We start from the raw sequence: 17,328 nt of genomic DNA, 5'->3' as shown, positions 1-17,328 counted from the left end.
CATAAAATTCTTACTTAGCCTTACTTTGGTGCAAGAAAAGGAGCTCTGGTAGCATAATGCCTAAGGCATTTGGCTACTAACCAGAAGGCTGGCAGTTCAAATCCACCAGCCACTCCTCGGAAGGAAGGTTGGGCAATCTACTTCCGTAGTGATACCACCTCGGAAACCCAAGGAGGGGTCACTATGAGTTGGGTCCGACTCAACGGCACGTAACAACAACAACAACAATGCATGCTTTGTGTGTAGTAAAAACATATAACAAAATATCTGCTAATTCAACAATTTTTGAATTGCTTAATCAGTATGGAAATTCAGCATTTACCTTGATTACATTCATCATACTATGCAACTATCACCACTATCATTTTCCAAATTATTCCAGAACCGTTAACAGAAACTCAGTATCCCCTAAGCAATGATTCTGCCTTTTCCGCCCTCCTACTCCTTGTAGCCACTAATAAATTTTGATCTCTATGTTGTTGTTTAGTTGCTGTGGAGCCAATTCCAACTCATGGTGATCTCATGCATACAGAGGAAAGCTTCTCCATAGGGGTTTCAAAGCTGTGACCTTTCGGAAGCAAATTTCCAGGCTTGTCTTCTGAGGTATTTCTGCTGGGTTTGAACCACCAACCTTTTGGCTAATAGTTGAGTGATTAACCATTTGTGCCTCCCATGGATACATTTGACTATCTCATACAAGTGAGATCATACACTATTTGTCTTTTTATGATTGACTTATTTCATTTAGCACACAAGTTTATCTAGCTAGTAGCATGAATCAAGAATTTACTCCTCTAAAAGGCTGAGTAACATTCCATTGTGTGTATGTAAAACATTTCATTTATCTATTCATCTGTTGTTAGGCATTTTGATTGGGTATGTGAATAGTGCTGTGATAAACACTGGTGTACAAGTTTCCGTTTGTGATCCTGCAGGAGGCTGGGAATTAGGTTGCCTTCTCTTTCCCAGTTCCTTGTCCTTATTAGATAAAACTGCCTCCATTTTGGGCACACAATAACTTTCTCTTATACCTACACAGATACCATAAGGCACCTTGCCAACTTACTTTTGTATCTGTTCCCGGTGGGGAGGGAACAGGGTCTCTGTACTACAGCACAAGAGGAGGGAACATAGAACATCTACCCTGCATGGGCTATACACTAGATGAGCCTGCTGGCCATGGGAAACTGGTGCCCACTAGTGAAGCTGATCTCACACTATGTCTTCTCTATGTAAGTAAAACATTTCACATGCACTGATTGAGTGTGTGTGTGTGTTTTTGTGAACAATGCCTTGACAAAAACTCTTCAGAAATTTTCAGAGCAAATAGTAAGGTATTTTTATCAACATTAATTTTTAGAGTGACAGTACAAGGGAGTTATAAGGATGAAGAAAAAAGAGAAGGGATGCTGTTTTGGCCTTTTAAATGGTTGTCTCCCAAACTTAAGACATAAGGGAGAAAGAGGCAAAACCATGGGCTTTAGGGATGTGCCATGTGGGCAATGGCTCAGATATGACGGGCAGGTGGGGGAGTGGGTAGGAATCAAGAATCTTTAAATTATTCTTATTCTAGAAAAGATAACTTTTTAATAAGAATTGGAGATGTGTTCACAAGCGTGCACATTATTGTATGATTTATTGCTTATATATCATCTATAATCTTTTGTATCAAATATTTTATAATTTATTGCAGGTGCCTATTCTAATATTTTAAGTTTTGAATGCTTAACTTCTATATTATATTATTACATGTTGGTTTTAAAATTTCCCTCCAAATTCCATAACTAAAATTATTAAATAATTATTCACTTGCTTTACGTAATACTGGAGGGGAAAAAACCCTTAAAAATAAATAATTCTCATCGTTTTAGAAAAACACAATGTTCTAAAGATTAAAAAATTAAATTATAAGGCTACTGATTCTAAAACTGGTGACTCATCTGATCATTTAAAAAACACTTTTTATGTTTTTTAAAAAACAAAACACACAGACAAAAGTAGAGATCGTGACAATCTGAATTTTTAAATCCTCATCATCTGCCTTAAATAATTACCAACTCAGGGCCAGTCTTATTTCATCTATACTCCTACATGATTTCTGCCTGCTCTCAGATTATTTTGAAGCAAATCCCAGACATCATACATTGCATCCATAAACAATTCAGCATGTGTCTCCAAAAGAAAAGGACTGTTCTTAAAACATAAGTGTCATGTCATAATCACACCTAAAATTTTAACAAATCATTAATGGATATAATATGCCTCCTGGTTATTTATTATTATTATTATTATTATTATTATTATTGTGGATCTATTTATTCTATGGGAGCTCTGGTGGCACAGTGCCTAAGGCATTTGACTGCTAACCGGAAGGCACCAAACTCCTTGGAAGGAAGACTAGGCGATCTACTTCCATAGAGATACTATCTCTGAAACCCAAGGAGGGGTCACTATAAACATTTATCTATATAGATATTGTGATAGTTGGAGCTGTGTGTCAACTTGGCTGGACCACAATTCTGTGTGGTTTGAGCTGTTGTGGTGTGGTTGTTCCCATGATGGGATCAGATGATTATGTTCTGAGTGGCCAATTTGTTGGAAGGGAGTTTCCCTAGGGATGTGGTCTGCTTCTACTATATCCAAGGACATCCTGGGAAGAGAGACATTCTTCTGTGTATCGGGATTCTGTTGTGCTGCCTACAACTGTCCATGAGTGAACAGTCCACCATTCGGCCTGGAGATCTTGGATTCATTATTCGTTGGAGTCAACTGCCGGTGTACTGCCTGCCAGCCTTGAGCTCCTCAGCCGCTGTGTTTGCAAGAGCCAGGAAAAGCCTCCAACTTGACGTTTGATCCAGGAACTTTGGACTTGCCAGCTTCTATAAGTGTGTGAGCCCTTTTCCTAAGATAAATTCCTCTCTGTGTATACATATATATAAGCTTTACTGGTTTTTGTTTCTCTAGAGAACCCAGTCTAACACAGATATATATATATATAATAATCTGACATTCCAGCCACTTCTATGTGTATAATTCAGTGACATTACCTCCAGGCTATTTTAAATTATTGTTTTGATATGCTTGGCTCATTGGGTCCCAGGAGCACAGGGAAGCAGAACAGTCAATGCACTTGATGTTGGTTTTGAAGGGAGTTGGACACTTGAATGTGAATCCAATTTGCCACAAATTTCTGTGTGACCTTGACAAAGGTACTTGAGTCTCAGTTCTGGTATCAATGAAAAAATGAAAACCTCATAGTCCACGTGCATGTCTATGCCTACACATTTTAGGAATTTTCTGTTTATTTTTTCTCTAAGAGGCTTTAATAAAAAATACTAACCAAAAGCTCTTTTCCTACAATTTTGTTGTAAATGAATATGGCAAATATCAATCACAACTGCTTCAGTACCAAGGGCAATAGCATTTCACCACCTAGTCGGACCCTCCTGTATGAACACTGATGTTAGACTTTTGTATTATTTAAAAAGCAATCAAGTAAACACGTGTATCTAAAGACAGTTTATACTTTCCAACCCACATGCTCTCAAAGTGAATACTGTGTAAACTTACATACATGGTTAATTTCACATCTATTAAAACACGCTCAACAGGACAAAAACACGAAGAAGATGCAAACTTAAGAAGCCAAACATAATGCTTACTTTCTCTAAATGCCTTACAGTAGCCAAGGAAAGACAACAAAAAGAACAGGGCACACAGGAGGTCTGCACGGCCAACAACACCAGCGACCTTAAAAGAAGGAGAAGAAAAAGGTTTACATAAAAAATATTTAAACACATTGTAAGCTTTGAAAATACCATAAACAAAACAAAATGAAAGCCTTAGAAGTATAAAACCAAAAACTTGGCAGACTCTGTCACCTACTAAAATAATCTGTATAACTGTTCAACAAACCTGCAATTTAACTGCTTACAAGAGAAAACTGGCTGGGTTTGAATTTACTGACAGGTATTCTGTGAGCCGTACACATGCAGCAAAAGCTGTGTTACTTAACGTTCTCCACTCAGGAGCTCCAGAAACCTAACCGTTGATGTCCGTCTGGTGAATTTTCAATTGGAAAATGTTTTAAGCTCAAAGGGCATGATATTTAAAAAATAAAATTTGATTGGAAAGATGAAGGACATAAAGATGGTTCTGAAAAGAGCAGATCCTTGGAAAATCAGTGTTAAAAGCCATTGGGCAGACAGAAGAAGACTCAGGAATCAACGTTCAAAGCTGCCTCTGCCATCTTTTCTTCTCTTTAGACCAAAACAGATTACTAAGCGGGTTAACCTGGAAAGCAGAATGCTTCAAAAGTTATTAGCAGGTAAGAAAATGGGATAAAATTTCTAGAATTAGCAAATAATATTTTCCTATTTCTTTCCCCCCATTTTCCACATCTGTTGATGGCCCTCCTCTTCTATACCTTTGTGATAAAGAAACTATCTAAAATTTGTGCTTATTTCTTTAAGGCTGATTACTCAATAATTGTTCTCCAAATGTTTCATGGCAATGAAAAACACAGAATTCCACTTGAGAACTGGCCTAGTTTACCTGGAATTCTTTACTAACACCTGACTGTGACTTACTTCAAAGATTTTGCTATCACTCTCTAGGGAACTCTGGTGGAGAAGTGCCTAAGGCATTTGACTGCTAACCAGAAGGCTGGCGGTTCACACCCACCAGCCACTCCTTGGAAGGAAGGTTAAGCAATCTACTTTCGTAGTGATACCACCTCAGAAATCCAAGGAGGGGTCGTTATGAGTCGGACCCCACTTCATGGTAGTGCGTGTGCTCTAGGTATAACTTCAATGACTGGTGTTATTGTTGTTGTTATGTGCCATCGAGTTGGCCTCAACTCATAGCAACCCCTCCTTGGGTTGCCGAGGCAGTATCACTATGGAAATAGATTGACCAACCTTTCTTCTGAGGAGTGGCTGGTGGGTTTGAACCGCCAACCTTCTGGTTAGCAGTCAAGTGCCTTCGGCACTATGCTACCAGAGCTCAATGACTGGTAGGTGAGGTAAATTCACTTTCTTCAAAGGATAGATAAATGATATGTGAGATACAGAATAAAGGACTATTTCTTGAGTAGAGCTAAGAGAATTTATGAACATGAGAATCTTCATTGGAAATGATGAATTCATACATTTTTGCTATAATTTCTATGATCCCAAGAGTGTCTGTAAAATCAATGCATAAAAATAGGCCTTTCAGGAGCAGTTTCCTTTTACACTGATTAGATATATGCTGAGATCTTATCCACTTTTAACTATAAAATCCTGATGAAGGTGAACATGTACCACATGGTGTCATGTGATCATTAAGACAAAGGAACTGTCACACTACCACCACCAACAAAAAAAAAACTAATGAGAAGTAAGCTGAGAACAACATCATGGTTCAGCAGATTGTGGGTGTGAGAGCATTAAAACAATACAATTACATCATGAATGATTTTTATATGTAATAAGAGTTCTTGAACACTCAGAGAGATCAACTCACTAAATCAGTACATATTAGATGCACAGAGCTACAGAGAAAGGGAATCCCTGGGTCATGCAAATGGTTAACGTGCTTGACTGCTAACTGAAAAGTTGGAGGTTCAAGTCCACCCAAAGGCACTTTAGAAGAAAGGTTTGGTGATCTACTTCTGAAAAATCAGTCACTGAAAACCCTGTGCCCATACAAGGTCACCGTGAGTTGGAGCTGACTCAGGGGCATTATTAGTATTTAAACAGAACAGAGCCTGGCACAGTAGGTGCCACCTCAGTGTTAGTTGCCCTCCTGAATGCAAAGGTTCCATAATATGAGGCACAGAAAGGAAAGGGCAAGGGACACAGAGGCTCAATAGGGATGTGGCAGCATATGTCTCCATAGTGCTGTGAAGAGCTAGATGACGCATCCTGCTCTGTGGTCCTCTCCCCAGGACCAAGAGGGGAAGGCAGAGCATCTCAAAGCTGTAGCTATAATGCCTGAAGATGGAAAATAATTCCAAGACCTTGTAGAAGATAAACTCATTAAAGCCAATTCAGAGAATTTTGTCTAAAGGCGTCATTAGAACAAGGGAATCAGACGGTGTGGGTGAGTCAGAACCAGGGCAAAAGGGGAGTGGTCTGGGAAAATATCAGGAATAGGGGTCAGTCTAAGCCATATATTATCTGGGTAGCTATGGCACAATTAAGAATCAGAACTAAAGTGAATTTTTAGCAGACATTCTTCATGTTGTTTATTAGTGAAGATACTCCCAAGTCTTTAAACAATGTACATTGTATTGTCTAACACCAAGAAAAATAATTCTTTAAAAATTATGGGGTTATGGACTGAATTGTGTCCCCCCCCCCAAATATGTGTCAATTTGGCTAGGCCATGATTCCCATTACAGGCATACCTTGGGGATACTGTGGATTTGGCTCCAGACCACCATAATAAAGTGAATATTGCATATTGGAGACTGGGTTAGGGTTATCACTACTAATTTTTCAGTTTCCCAGTATATATAAAAGTTATGTTTACAGTTACATGGTAGTCTATTAAATGTGCAATAGTATTATGAAAAATGTTAAAATATTGTGAGAACTACCAAAATATGACACAGAGACACAAAGTGAAGACATGTTGTTGGAAAAATGGCAGCTATAGACTTTCTTGACACAAGGTTGAATGTATAAAAAAATGTAGTATCTGGGAAACACAATAAAATGAGGAATGCCTAAAGTGTGTGCTTGTCCTCCATTTTGTGTATGACTTAGCCTCCATTTTGTGATGTTTTATAAATCTTAAACTCTGTATGTTAAAGAGGCTGGATCAGTGTGGGGTGTGTCTTAAGTCAAAGACTTACAAGAGAGTATGACTCAAGGCCCACCTTAACTCAAGTCAAACCCTTGCTTGAGTCACACCTTTTTTCTCATAAGAGATAAAATGTGAGAGAAGTAGGCAGAGAGAAGGGACTTTACTATCACCAAGGAAGAAGTGGTGCGAAGTGCATACTTTGGCGCTGGCGTCCCTGTGCTGAAAACCTCCTAGACACATGGGAAGATTGTTGCCAAAACACATGGAGACGTCTCCAAGGAACGCTAGGCCCACAGATGTTGAAAAGAGACAAATACCTTCCCTTAGAGTTGACAGAAAGAGAAAGCCTTCCTCTAGAGTTGGCACCCTAATAGGATTCTGACTTTTAGCCTTCTAAACTGTGAGAGAACAAATTTCTGTTTATTAAAGTCATCCACTGTGGTATGTCTGTAATAGCAGCACTAGATAACTAAGACATATGGCAAGGGCTTTAAAGAGCCCTTGGTAGTTACAATGAACTTTTGGCATAGGAATTAGAGATTTTATAGAAAAATTTTTAAAAGGCTATCTAAAGAGGCACTGCATTCAATCATTGTTTGGGGAATGGACATGAGTAAGGAGCAATTTTATTTTTCTTTACTTACATTTGCATAGTACGTATTTTCAGACAGTTTTTTTTTTTAAGCTATTTTTTACTTACCAATAACCTGAAACACACGAGGACTTTGGTGAGAAATAATTGTGATCTCCCACTCAATCTAAAAAGCAGTCTGCATCTTCACTTTCACGCTAGGAACAATTTGTACGGGGCCACTAAAAAGATATTGGGGAAAGGAGAAGGGGGGGAATGTTACTCCTCCCCAATTCCTTCAGTATTGAATTCTTGGTGCACTGGAACGGCAGAACTCTCACGTGGCCTGAGTTTCCCTCTTAGACACAAAGTCAAGCAATTTGAAACAGTCACCAATATTTTCAGAGAGAAGAAGAGTCAAACCTATAGTGGCCCTGGTATCATCAGGGAATCCCCCACGTTCTCTTCATTCCTCTGCCAGCCCCACTTCCCTCCCCTACCCTGAAGGCAAAACAAGTTCCCTGAACCACAAACAGATAAGGGTATATTCAACCCCTTCTTCTAGGATAAGAAAAGACTGAAGTTGGCAAGGATTTCATATTACTTGGTTCTACTATCAACATCAATGGAAGGAGCAGTCAAGACACTGGACAACGTATTGCATTGAGCAAATCTGCTGCAAAAGACCTCTTTTAAGTGCTGAAGAGCAAAGATGTCTCCTTGAAGATTAAGATATGCCTAACCCAAGCCATGGTGCTTTCAGTCTCCTCTTATGCACATGAGAGCTGGGCAATGAATAAGGAAGACCAAAGAAGAGTTGATGCTTTTGAGTTGTGGTGTTGGAGAAGAATGCTAAGAGTACCATGGTCTGTTAAAAGGACTAACAAATCTGTCCTGGAAGAAGTGCAGCTGGAATACTCCTTGGAAGTGAGAATGGTCAGACTTTGTCTCACCTACTTTGGTTATGCTATCAGAAGGAACCATTCCCTGGAGAAGGATATCATGCTTGGTAAAGTGGAGGTTCAATGAAGAAGGGGAAGGCCCTCAATGAGATGTATAGACACAGTGGCTGCAGTGATGGGCTCAGGTATAGCAAGGATCGTGAGGCTGGCACAAGACCAGGCAGTGTTTCATTCTGGTGTGTATAGAGTCACTATGAGTCAGAGATGACTCGACGGCACCTAACAACAACAACAACAACTTCTAGTAGTCTCTCCTCCCTCCAGTAGTGTTACCAGTCTACACAGGCCTTATCTGTCTACAAATAACATAGAGTGATTTCAGATGGCATATTTTAAAGAGAGACATCATATCAGGTAAGAAGCAAATAACATCGATCACAGTTATTTCTGTACCAGGACACCAGGAGACTGGAAGACTGTAGGATGAACAACTCAGTCTACTTTACCCAGGACTGTGCCAGTTTTCAAAGTGAAAGTCCCACATTCTGGGAAACCCCTTGTTGTTGTTATGTGCTGTCAGACCTGACTCATAGTGACCCCTCCTTGGGTTTCCGAGGCAGTATCATTACGGAAATAGATTGCCCAACCTTCCTTCCGAGAAGTGGCTGGTGGGTTTGAACCGCCAGCCTTCTGGTTAGCAGTCAAGTGCCTTAGGCACTATGCTACCAGAGCTCCTATCCCCCTTAGTCATGAGCAAACCCAGACTACTAGTAACCCTAGAAGAATGGTAAATTTGGTTCTTATTTGCAATGGACAGAAATATTTTCAGTGTTCATATTGAGGAGTTGTAAGAACACAAAACACAAGTGCTAATATATAGTTAAATGTTACTAAATATAAAGTTTAGGAGCTCTGGTGGCATAATGCCTAAGGCATCTGACTGTTAGCCAGAAGGCTAGCGGTTCAAACCCACCAGCCACTCCTCAGAAGAAAGACTGGGCAATCTACTTCCGTAGAGATACCACCTCGGAAATCCAAGGAAGAGTTGCTATGAGGCAGAATCAGTTAGATGGCAGTAAGTTTGGGTTTTTTTTTTTGGTTAAACATAAAGTTTACGTTACTAAAACCTAGATGAGTCTATGCAGTCACTAAAACAAACAAGCAGAAAGCACAAACTCATTGCCATCCCGTCGATTCCCTCTGCCGCTACTTTCCCATTTACAAGTGCCTATTCTCTTCACCCCAGAACAGATCAATGTTCAGTCTGGCAATGCATGCTGGAGGGCTGTTACTCAAGGTACAGACCCAACAGACAGCCCAGAACCAAGGCTATCTAATTGAACAGCCAGGAAACCTTTGAGGAGCTCTCACCCCTGCTGTTTCTGTGGGTGGTCCTGACTCTGGTGCGTTTTTTTTTTAATTTTATTTTAAGGGTTTGTTTTACATTCAATGTTACATGTCCATTTAGGTTCACTCCCCATTTACCATACCCAACCCTAACCCAGTCTCCTCTGCTCCCTGTCCAGTAACCTCTCCCTGTGCCCCTCATAGTTATGCACTCCTGTTTGTCCTGCATTGCCTCGTGTGAATGTTGCCCCTCTGGTGCCCCATGGTTGATTGCTCCAAGGGATGTGTTTCCATAGAGTACGTGGGTGTATCACCCAGGGTTGAGTGGTCTGCAAGTACATCTTGTTAACTTTTGGGCTGAGAGCCAGCCCCTGGGAGTGAGTTTTATTCCAGACCCAGAATGTATTCCAGGGCCATAGTATTGTAGGTCTCACCAAACTCCATCTGACCAGTAATTCTGGTCATTATTGAGTTTTTGGATTTTGTTCCATGTTTTTCCTCCCACTTTATCCAGGATCTCCAGATCTGATCATCTCCTGAGTGGTTAGCATTGGTAGCCAGGCACCCTCTAGTTCTTCTGGTCTCAAGGACCGCTGTGTCCTAAGGCTGATAGGAGACCATTAGCTGCATCTTAGATGGCTACTTGAAAGCTTTTAAGACCCCAGTCACTACTCATCAATGTAGGATGAGGAACAAGGCTTTTATGTATTATGTGTGCCAACTGAGTCTGGTGTCCCCCAGTACTATGGTCCTGAGATAGCAGAACCATTGGATCTCTTTCCCATAGTGTTTGGGTGTCTGTGAGGGATTACTCTATGTCTGTCTTCTATTGTTTCTGTAAGGATTGCAGGTATTTTGTATCACTGGTAAATGTGCAAGATTAGCCTGTGCTGAATCTATCCTTGGTCTAGAGTATACTCCTGTTCACTGACCCCCATATGATCTGATCCTCTCATGTGTTTATGTGTTACCTGTAGCTTGGTGTTTGGTGTTAATGGTAATACAGTATTGTGGGCACACTGGTTGGTATCAGCATCTGTCATCTAACTCCTATGTGCACAATTCAGTGTCCTTCCTTTTCCTAATGTTATCATGGTGGTTACAGACTCTTTCTCTATCCCTCCCCTTACCCACATCAGTGTATGGGCCCCAACTAGCCTGGAATTATTCCCTCCCCTTCCCTCCCAACCCTGGTAACTTACAAAGTGAGTCCCCTTTTGCAAGCAAACTGTTCTTTGTCTTTTTACAGTAATGGGCTAATACAGTTTTTGTCCTTCTGTGATTGACTTATTTCACTCAGCATAGTGTCCTCCAGGCTCATCCACATTGTGACATGATTCATGTATCTCTCATTGTTCTTTAACGTGGCATAGTATTCCATTGTGTGAATATACCATAATTTGGTTATCCACTCACCTGTTGATGGGCATTTAGGTTGTTTCCATCTCTTTGCTATAGGGAATTGTGCTGCAATGAACATAGGTGTACGTATGTTTGTGCACTGTCTCTCACCTCTTTAGGATACATTCCTAGTAACGGAATTGCTAGGTCATATGGTATTTCAATTTTCAGTTTTTTAAGAAAATGTCATACCATATGCCACAATGGTTGTACCATTTTACAATCCCACCAGCAGTGCACAAGAGTTCCTGTCTCTCTGCAACCTTGTCAGCATTTATTACTTTCTGACCTGTTGAACTTTGCTATTATTGCTGGGGTGAGATGATATCTCATTGTTGTTTTGATTTGCATCTCTCTAATGACTAATGATTGTGAGAAATTTCTCATGTGTTTGTTGGTCATTAGTATATCATCTTTGATGAAGTGTCTGTTCAAGTCTTTTGCCCATTTGTGAATTGGGTTATTTGTCTTTTTGGTGTTGAGGTGTTGAAGTTTTCTATAGATTTTAGAGATAAGTCCTTTATCAGATATGTCACAGGCAAATATTTTATCCCAATCTGTAGGTTCTCTTTTTACCCTTTTGACAAAGTGTTTCGATGTGCATAAGAATTTAATTTTTAAAAGGTCCCAGTCTTCTAGCTTCTCTTCTACCTCCTGTGCATTCTGGGTTATCCTTGATAGTCTGTTTATGCCATAAATTAGGGCCCCCAGATTTGCCCCTATTTTATCTTTGATGAATTTTATAGTTTTGGGTTTTACATTTAAGTCTTTGATCCAGGTTGAGTTTGTTTTTGTGTATGGTGTGAGGTATGGGTCTTATTTCATTTTTCTGCAGGTGGATATCCAGTTTTGCCAGCACCATTTGTTAAAGAGGCTGTCTCTTCCCATTTAATGGGTTTTGGACCTTTGTTATAGATCAGTTGTCCATAGATGGATTGGTCTATATCTGGACTTTTGATTCTGTTCCACTGTTCTATCTGTCTGTCATTGTACCAATATCATGCTGTTTTGACTACTGTGGCTGTATAGTAGGTTTTAAGATCTGGGAGTGTGAGACCTCCTACTTTCTTGTTGTTCTTCAGAAGTGCTCTGCTTCTTCGAGGTCTCTTTCCTTTCCATATGAAGTTAGTAATTGGTTTTTCCATGTCCTTAAAAATTTTGGTGGTATCTGAATTGGGATTGCGTTAAATGTGTAGATTGCTTTAGGTAGTATTTACATTTTCACCATATTCAGTCTACCTATCTATGAACAAGGTAGGTTCTTCCATTTATGTAGTGCCCTTGTTTGTCCTTTGTAGTAGTGTTTTATAGTTATTTTTTATAGGTCTTTTATGTCTCTGGTAAGGTTTATTCCTAGATATTTTATCTTTTTAATACCTACTGTAAATGGTATTATTTCCCTTATTTCTTTATCAGAGGACTCTTTGTTGGTGTAGAGGAATCCAACTGATTTTTGTAGGTTGACCTTGTACCCTGCCACTTTACTGAACCTCTCTATTACTTCCAGCAGGTTTTTTTTTTTTTTTTGAATCCCTTGGGTTTTCTATGTACAGGATCATTCATGCACAAATAGAGATAGTTTTACTTCTTCTTTGCAGATTTGGACACCTTTTATTCCTCTTTTTTGCCTTATTGCCCTGGCCAGGACTTCCAATATAATGTTAAATAGAAGTGGTGATAAAGGGCATCCCTGTCTGGTTCCTGTTTGTAAGGGGAATGCCTTGAGTTTTTCTCCATTAATAATGATGCTGGCCATTGGTTTTGCATATATGCCTTTTATTATGTTGAGGAATTTCCCTTCTATCCCTATTTTGCTGAGAGTTCTGAACAGGAATGGACTTTGGTGCATTTTTAAAGCTGGATTAAATGTCAGGGGGAGATAACAAGGGCTGTAGATAAGAGAAAATTGTATATTATTTGCCAGAACAATGAAAGGTAAACATACAGAAGATCTTTGTTTTAGGAATGCTAATTTTTAATTACCTAAAATATTTCTTGTAATTTGGGTTTGAATTGCTTTGATGGATGGGAGTAGGGGGTAAGAGGAAGAGATTTCCAAACATTCCTTTCTCTCTTGTAGCTAGATTTCCCTCGGCTTCCTTTTAAATATATGGAACATAGAATTTTGGGGTTAATGTGTTCCCAGGTTGCATTTATTTGTTGTGTATGTGTATGTAAGCACATGCAATTATACTTCTTGGTGCTTGAAACTTTTTTTTTTTTTTAATTGCCATCCTATTCACCCAAGCTAATATCTGTCTACTCTAGTTAGTGGTTTGCTTTGCCCTCCTTTCCTCTCCCACTGCTGATATCCATCAGATTATTTCCTTCTGTGTGAAAACCCTATTCTTGACTTTTTACAACAGTGGTCTCATATAATATTTGTCCTTTTGAGATTGATTACTTTCACTTAGTATAAAGTCCTCTAGGTTCATCCATATTTTGTGATGTTTCACAGACTCATTATTGTTATTTAATGTGTAGTATTCCCATGTGTGTATGGACCATAGTTTGTTTAACCATTCATCCAATGATGAACATTTAAGTTGTTCCTATTTGTCATCAAGAATAGTACTGCGATGAACCTGAGTGTGCATATATCTGTTCGTGTCACAGCTCTTATGTCTGTACTCTCTATACCTAGATCACATGCTGGATCATATGCTATTTCTATTTCCAGCTTTTCAAGGAGATACCATACCATTTTCCACAGTGGTTGCACCATTTTACAGTCCCACCAACAATGTTTGAGGGCTCTAGTCTCTCCACATCATTGCCAGCATTTGCTGTTTTCTGCTTTTTTGAACACTGCTATTAGTATTGGAGTGAGATGATACCTCATTGTTGTGTTGATTTGTATTTCTCTAATGATTAATGATTGCAAGCATTTTTTCATGTGTTTGTGAGATGCCTGAATATCTTCTTCCGAAAAGTATCTGTTCATATCCTCTAGCCATTTTTCAACTGGATTATTTATCTTTTTGTTGTTAATTGTTGGAAATTATCTATAAATTTTAGAGATTAGCTCCTTGTCCAATGTGTCATTGCCAAAAACGTTTTCCAAGCCTGTGAGTTCTCTTTTTACTCTTTTAGTGAAATATTTCAATATCCTTAGATGTCTAATTTTTAGGAGGTCTCAGTCATCTATTTTGCCTTTCAGTGTTTGTGCATTTTTAGTTATGTTTGATAGTGTATTTATGCCACGTGGTAAGGCCTCTAAGTTTGTCCCTATTTTTTCTTTGGTGGTCTTTATAGTTTTAGGTCTTATATGCAGGTCTTTCATCCAACTTGAATTCATTTTCTTTATGGTGTGAGACTGGATCCTTTTTCATTTTTCTGTAATTAGGTATCTAGTTTTGTTAGCATCATTTATTAAAGAGACCACCACTTCCACATTTAATGAGGTTCAGCCCTTTCTCAAAGATCAGTATTCTAGCTGCCTTTCAAGATAGATCTGTTCCTTCTTCTGTCAGTCCATGGTATTTTCAGTATTCTTCACCAATACCACAATTCAAATGCATCAATTTTTCTGTGGTCTTCCTTATTAATTGTCCAGCTTTTACATGCATATGAAGTGACTGAGAATAGCATGGCTTGGGTCAGGCTCATCTTAGCCTTCAAAGTAACAGCTTTGCTCTTTAACATTTTAAAGAAGTCTCTTGTAGCAGATTTACCCAGTGCAATATGTTGTTTCGTTTCTTGATTGCTGCTTCCATGTGCATTGATTGTGACTCCAAGTAAGAAGAAATCCTTGACAAATTCAATCTTTTTGCCATTTATCATGATGTTTCTTACAGGTCCAGTTGTGAGAATTTTTGTTTTCTTTATATTGAAGTGTAATCCAAACTGAAGGCTGCAGTCTTTAATCTTCATCAGTAAATAGTTCAAGTCCTCTTCATTGTCAGAAAGCAAGGTTGTGTCATCTGCATACTGCACGTTGTTAATAAGTCTTCCTCCAATCCTGATGCAGAGTTCTTCATATAGTCCATCTTCTTGGATTATTGTTCAGCACACAGATTGAATAAATATGGTGAATGGGTACAACTCTGATGCATACCTTTCCTGATTTTAAACCATTCACTATCCCATTGTACTGTTCAAACAACTAACTGCCTTTTTGGTCTATGTACAAGTTCCTCATGAGCACAATTAAGTGTTCTGAAATTCCCATTCTTTTCAATGTTATCCACAATATGTTATGATCCACACAGTTGAATGCCTTTGCATAGTTAATGAAACACAGGTAAAGTATCTTTCTGTTATTCTCTGCTTTCATCCAAGATCATCTGGCATCAGCAATGATATCCCTCAGTCTACGCCCTCTTCTGAATCTGCCTTGAATTTCTGGCAGTTCCCTGTTGATGTAATGCTGCAACTGTTCTTGAATTATCTCAGCAACATTTTACTTGCATGTGATATTAATTATTGTTCTGGTTACCTAGTGCTGCTCTGACAAAAAAATATAACACAAATGGGATAGCCTTAACAAACAGGAGTTTTTTCTTACAGTTTGGAGCCTTTAAGTCCAAGTTTAAAGTGCCAGGCTCTAGGGGCTGGGTGAAAGCCCCTCAACCTTGGGGTCCAGCTGTGCTTCCTGCTCCTGGCCCACTGGAGCTAGAGGCATTTCTTCACTCAGACAGCCACTGGCTGCTGAGGCTGAGAAGCCCCAAGGTTGACAAGTCAAAAGGCACAGTCCCGATGTTACCAAACCACATGGCAGGCCATTAACTTAAGTCCATTGTAAGTCCCAAGGTCGGCAGAGCATAGCAGGCTGCTGAGCAACGACACGGCTACATGCAGGGTCCAAGGATGTCATAGGCTAGAGACCATTCCCAAGGCTTCTCCTTATATACAGGAAGCAGACCATACCCCAAAGGCAGCTACTCAGCTGCTTGTGGTCATCCCAACATGGAGTTGATTGCCAGTCTCATCATGGGGAATAACTACCACCAGCTGCCCAGCAACTCAACCAGGCCCAGCCAAGTTGACACAAAAACATAACTACCACAATGATATTGTTTGATAATTTCCACAGTCTATTGGATCACCCTTTTTTGGAATGGGCATAAATATTGATATCTTCCACTCATTTGGCCCAGTAGCTGTCTTCCAAATTTCTTGGCATAAGCAAGTGAACCACTCTAGTACTGCATCCACTAGTTAAAACTTCTCAATGGATATGTCGTCAATTCCTGGAGCCTTGTTTTTGCCAATTCCTTCAGAGCAGCTTGGATTTCTTCCTTCAAAACCACTGGTTCTCAATCATATGCTACCTCCTGAAATCGTTGAACGCTGATGAATTCTTTTTGGTACAGTGACTCTGTGTATGTCTTCCAACTTCTTTTGATGCTTCCTGCATCGTTCAATATTTTGCCCATATAAACATTCAATATTGCAACTCAAGGCTTGAATTTTTTCCTCAGTTCTTCAGCTTCAGAAATACTCTGTGTGTTCTTCTTTTGGTTTTATAATTCCAAGTCTTTGTACATTTTATCATAATACTTTAGTTTACCTTCTTGAGCTGCCCTTTGAAATCTTCTGTTCAGCTTTTTTATTTAATCATTTCTTCCATCTGCTTTAGCTACTCTCCATTCAAGAGCAAGTTTCAGAGTCTCTTCTGACATCCATTTTGGTCTTTTCTTCCTTTCTAGTCTTTTTAATGACCTTTAACTTTCTTCATGTATGATGTTCTTAAATTAAGGCATACCACAACTCATCTAGTCTTTGGTCACTGGTGTGCAATTCATCAAATCTGTTCTTCAGATGGTCTCTAAATTCAGATGGGGTATAATCAAGGTTGTATTTTGATTCTCGTGGACTTGTTTTAATTGTCCTTAGCTTCAGCTTGAACTTGCATATCAATAATGGATGGTCTGTTCCACGGTCAGCTCCTGGCCTTGTTCTGACTGATGATATTGAGCTTCTCCATCACCTCTTTCCAGAGATATAGTCTGTTTGATTCCTGTGTATTTCATTTGGTGAAGTCCACATGTATAGTAGCTGTTTATGTTGTTGAAAAAGGTATTTGCAATGAATAAGCCATTGGCCTTGCAGAATTCCATTATGTGATCTCCAGCATCATTTCTATCACCAAGGCCATATTTTTCAACTACCAATGCTTCTTTTTTGTGCTCAACTTTTGCATTCCAAACACAAGTAATTATCAATACGTCAATACCAAATTATCAAGTAATTTGGTCAATTTCAGACTGCAAAAGTTGGCAAAAATCTTTAATTTCTTCATCTTTGGCTTTAGTGGTTATTGCATGAATTTTAATAATAGTAGTAGTATTAACTAGTCTTTCTTTTTTTGTT

The 17,328-nt window shown here is 39.2% G+C and overlaps 1 protein-coding gene across 1 annotated transcript in view; it reads right to left on the bottom strand.

Moving 5' to 3' along the window:
- TMTC4 (transmembrane O-mannosyltransferase targeting cadherins 4) overlaps positions 1–17,328 on the bottom strand; it is a 120,634-nt gene that overhangs the window by 80,172 nt on the left and 23,134 nt on the right. The window contains exon 4 of the mRNA XM_007948147.2: positions 3,663–3,750. Coding sequence (XP_007946338.1) covers positions 3,663–3,750 — 88 coding nt within the window. The remainder of the gene's footprint in view (positions 1–3,662; positions 3,751–17,328) is intronic.

The sequence above is a fragment of the Orycteropus afer genome, unplaced genomic scaffold (assembly GCF_000298275.1).
Source record: "Orycteropus afer afer isolate SDZICR_OR568_19922 unplaced genomic scaffold, OryAfe1.0 scaffold00206, whole genome shotgun sequence".
NCBI lineage: Eukaryota > Metazoa > Chordata > Mammalia > Tubulidentata > Orycteropodidae > Orycteropus > Orycteropus afer.
This window is presented reverse-complemented; position numbering and strand designations above follow the sequence as displayed.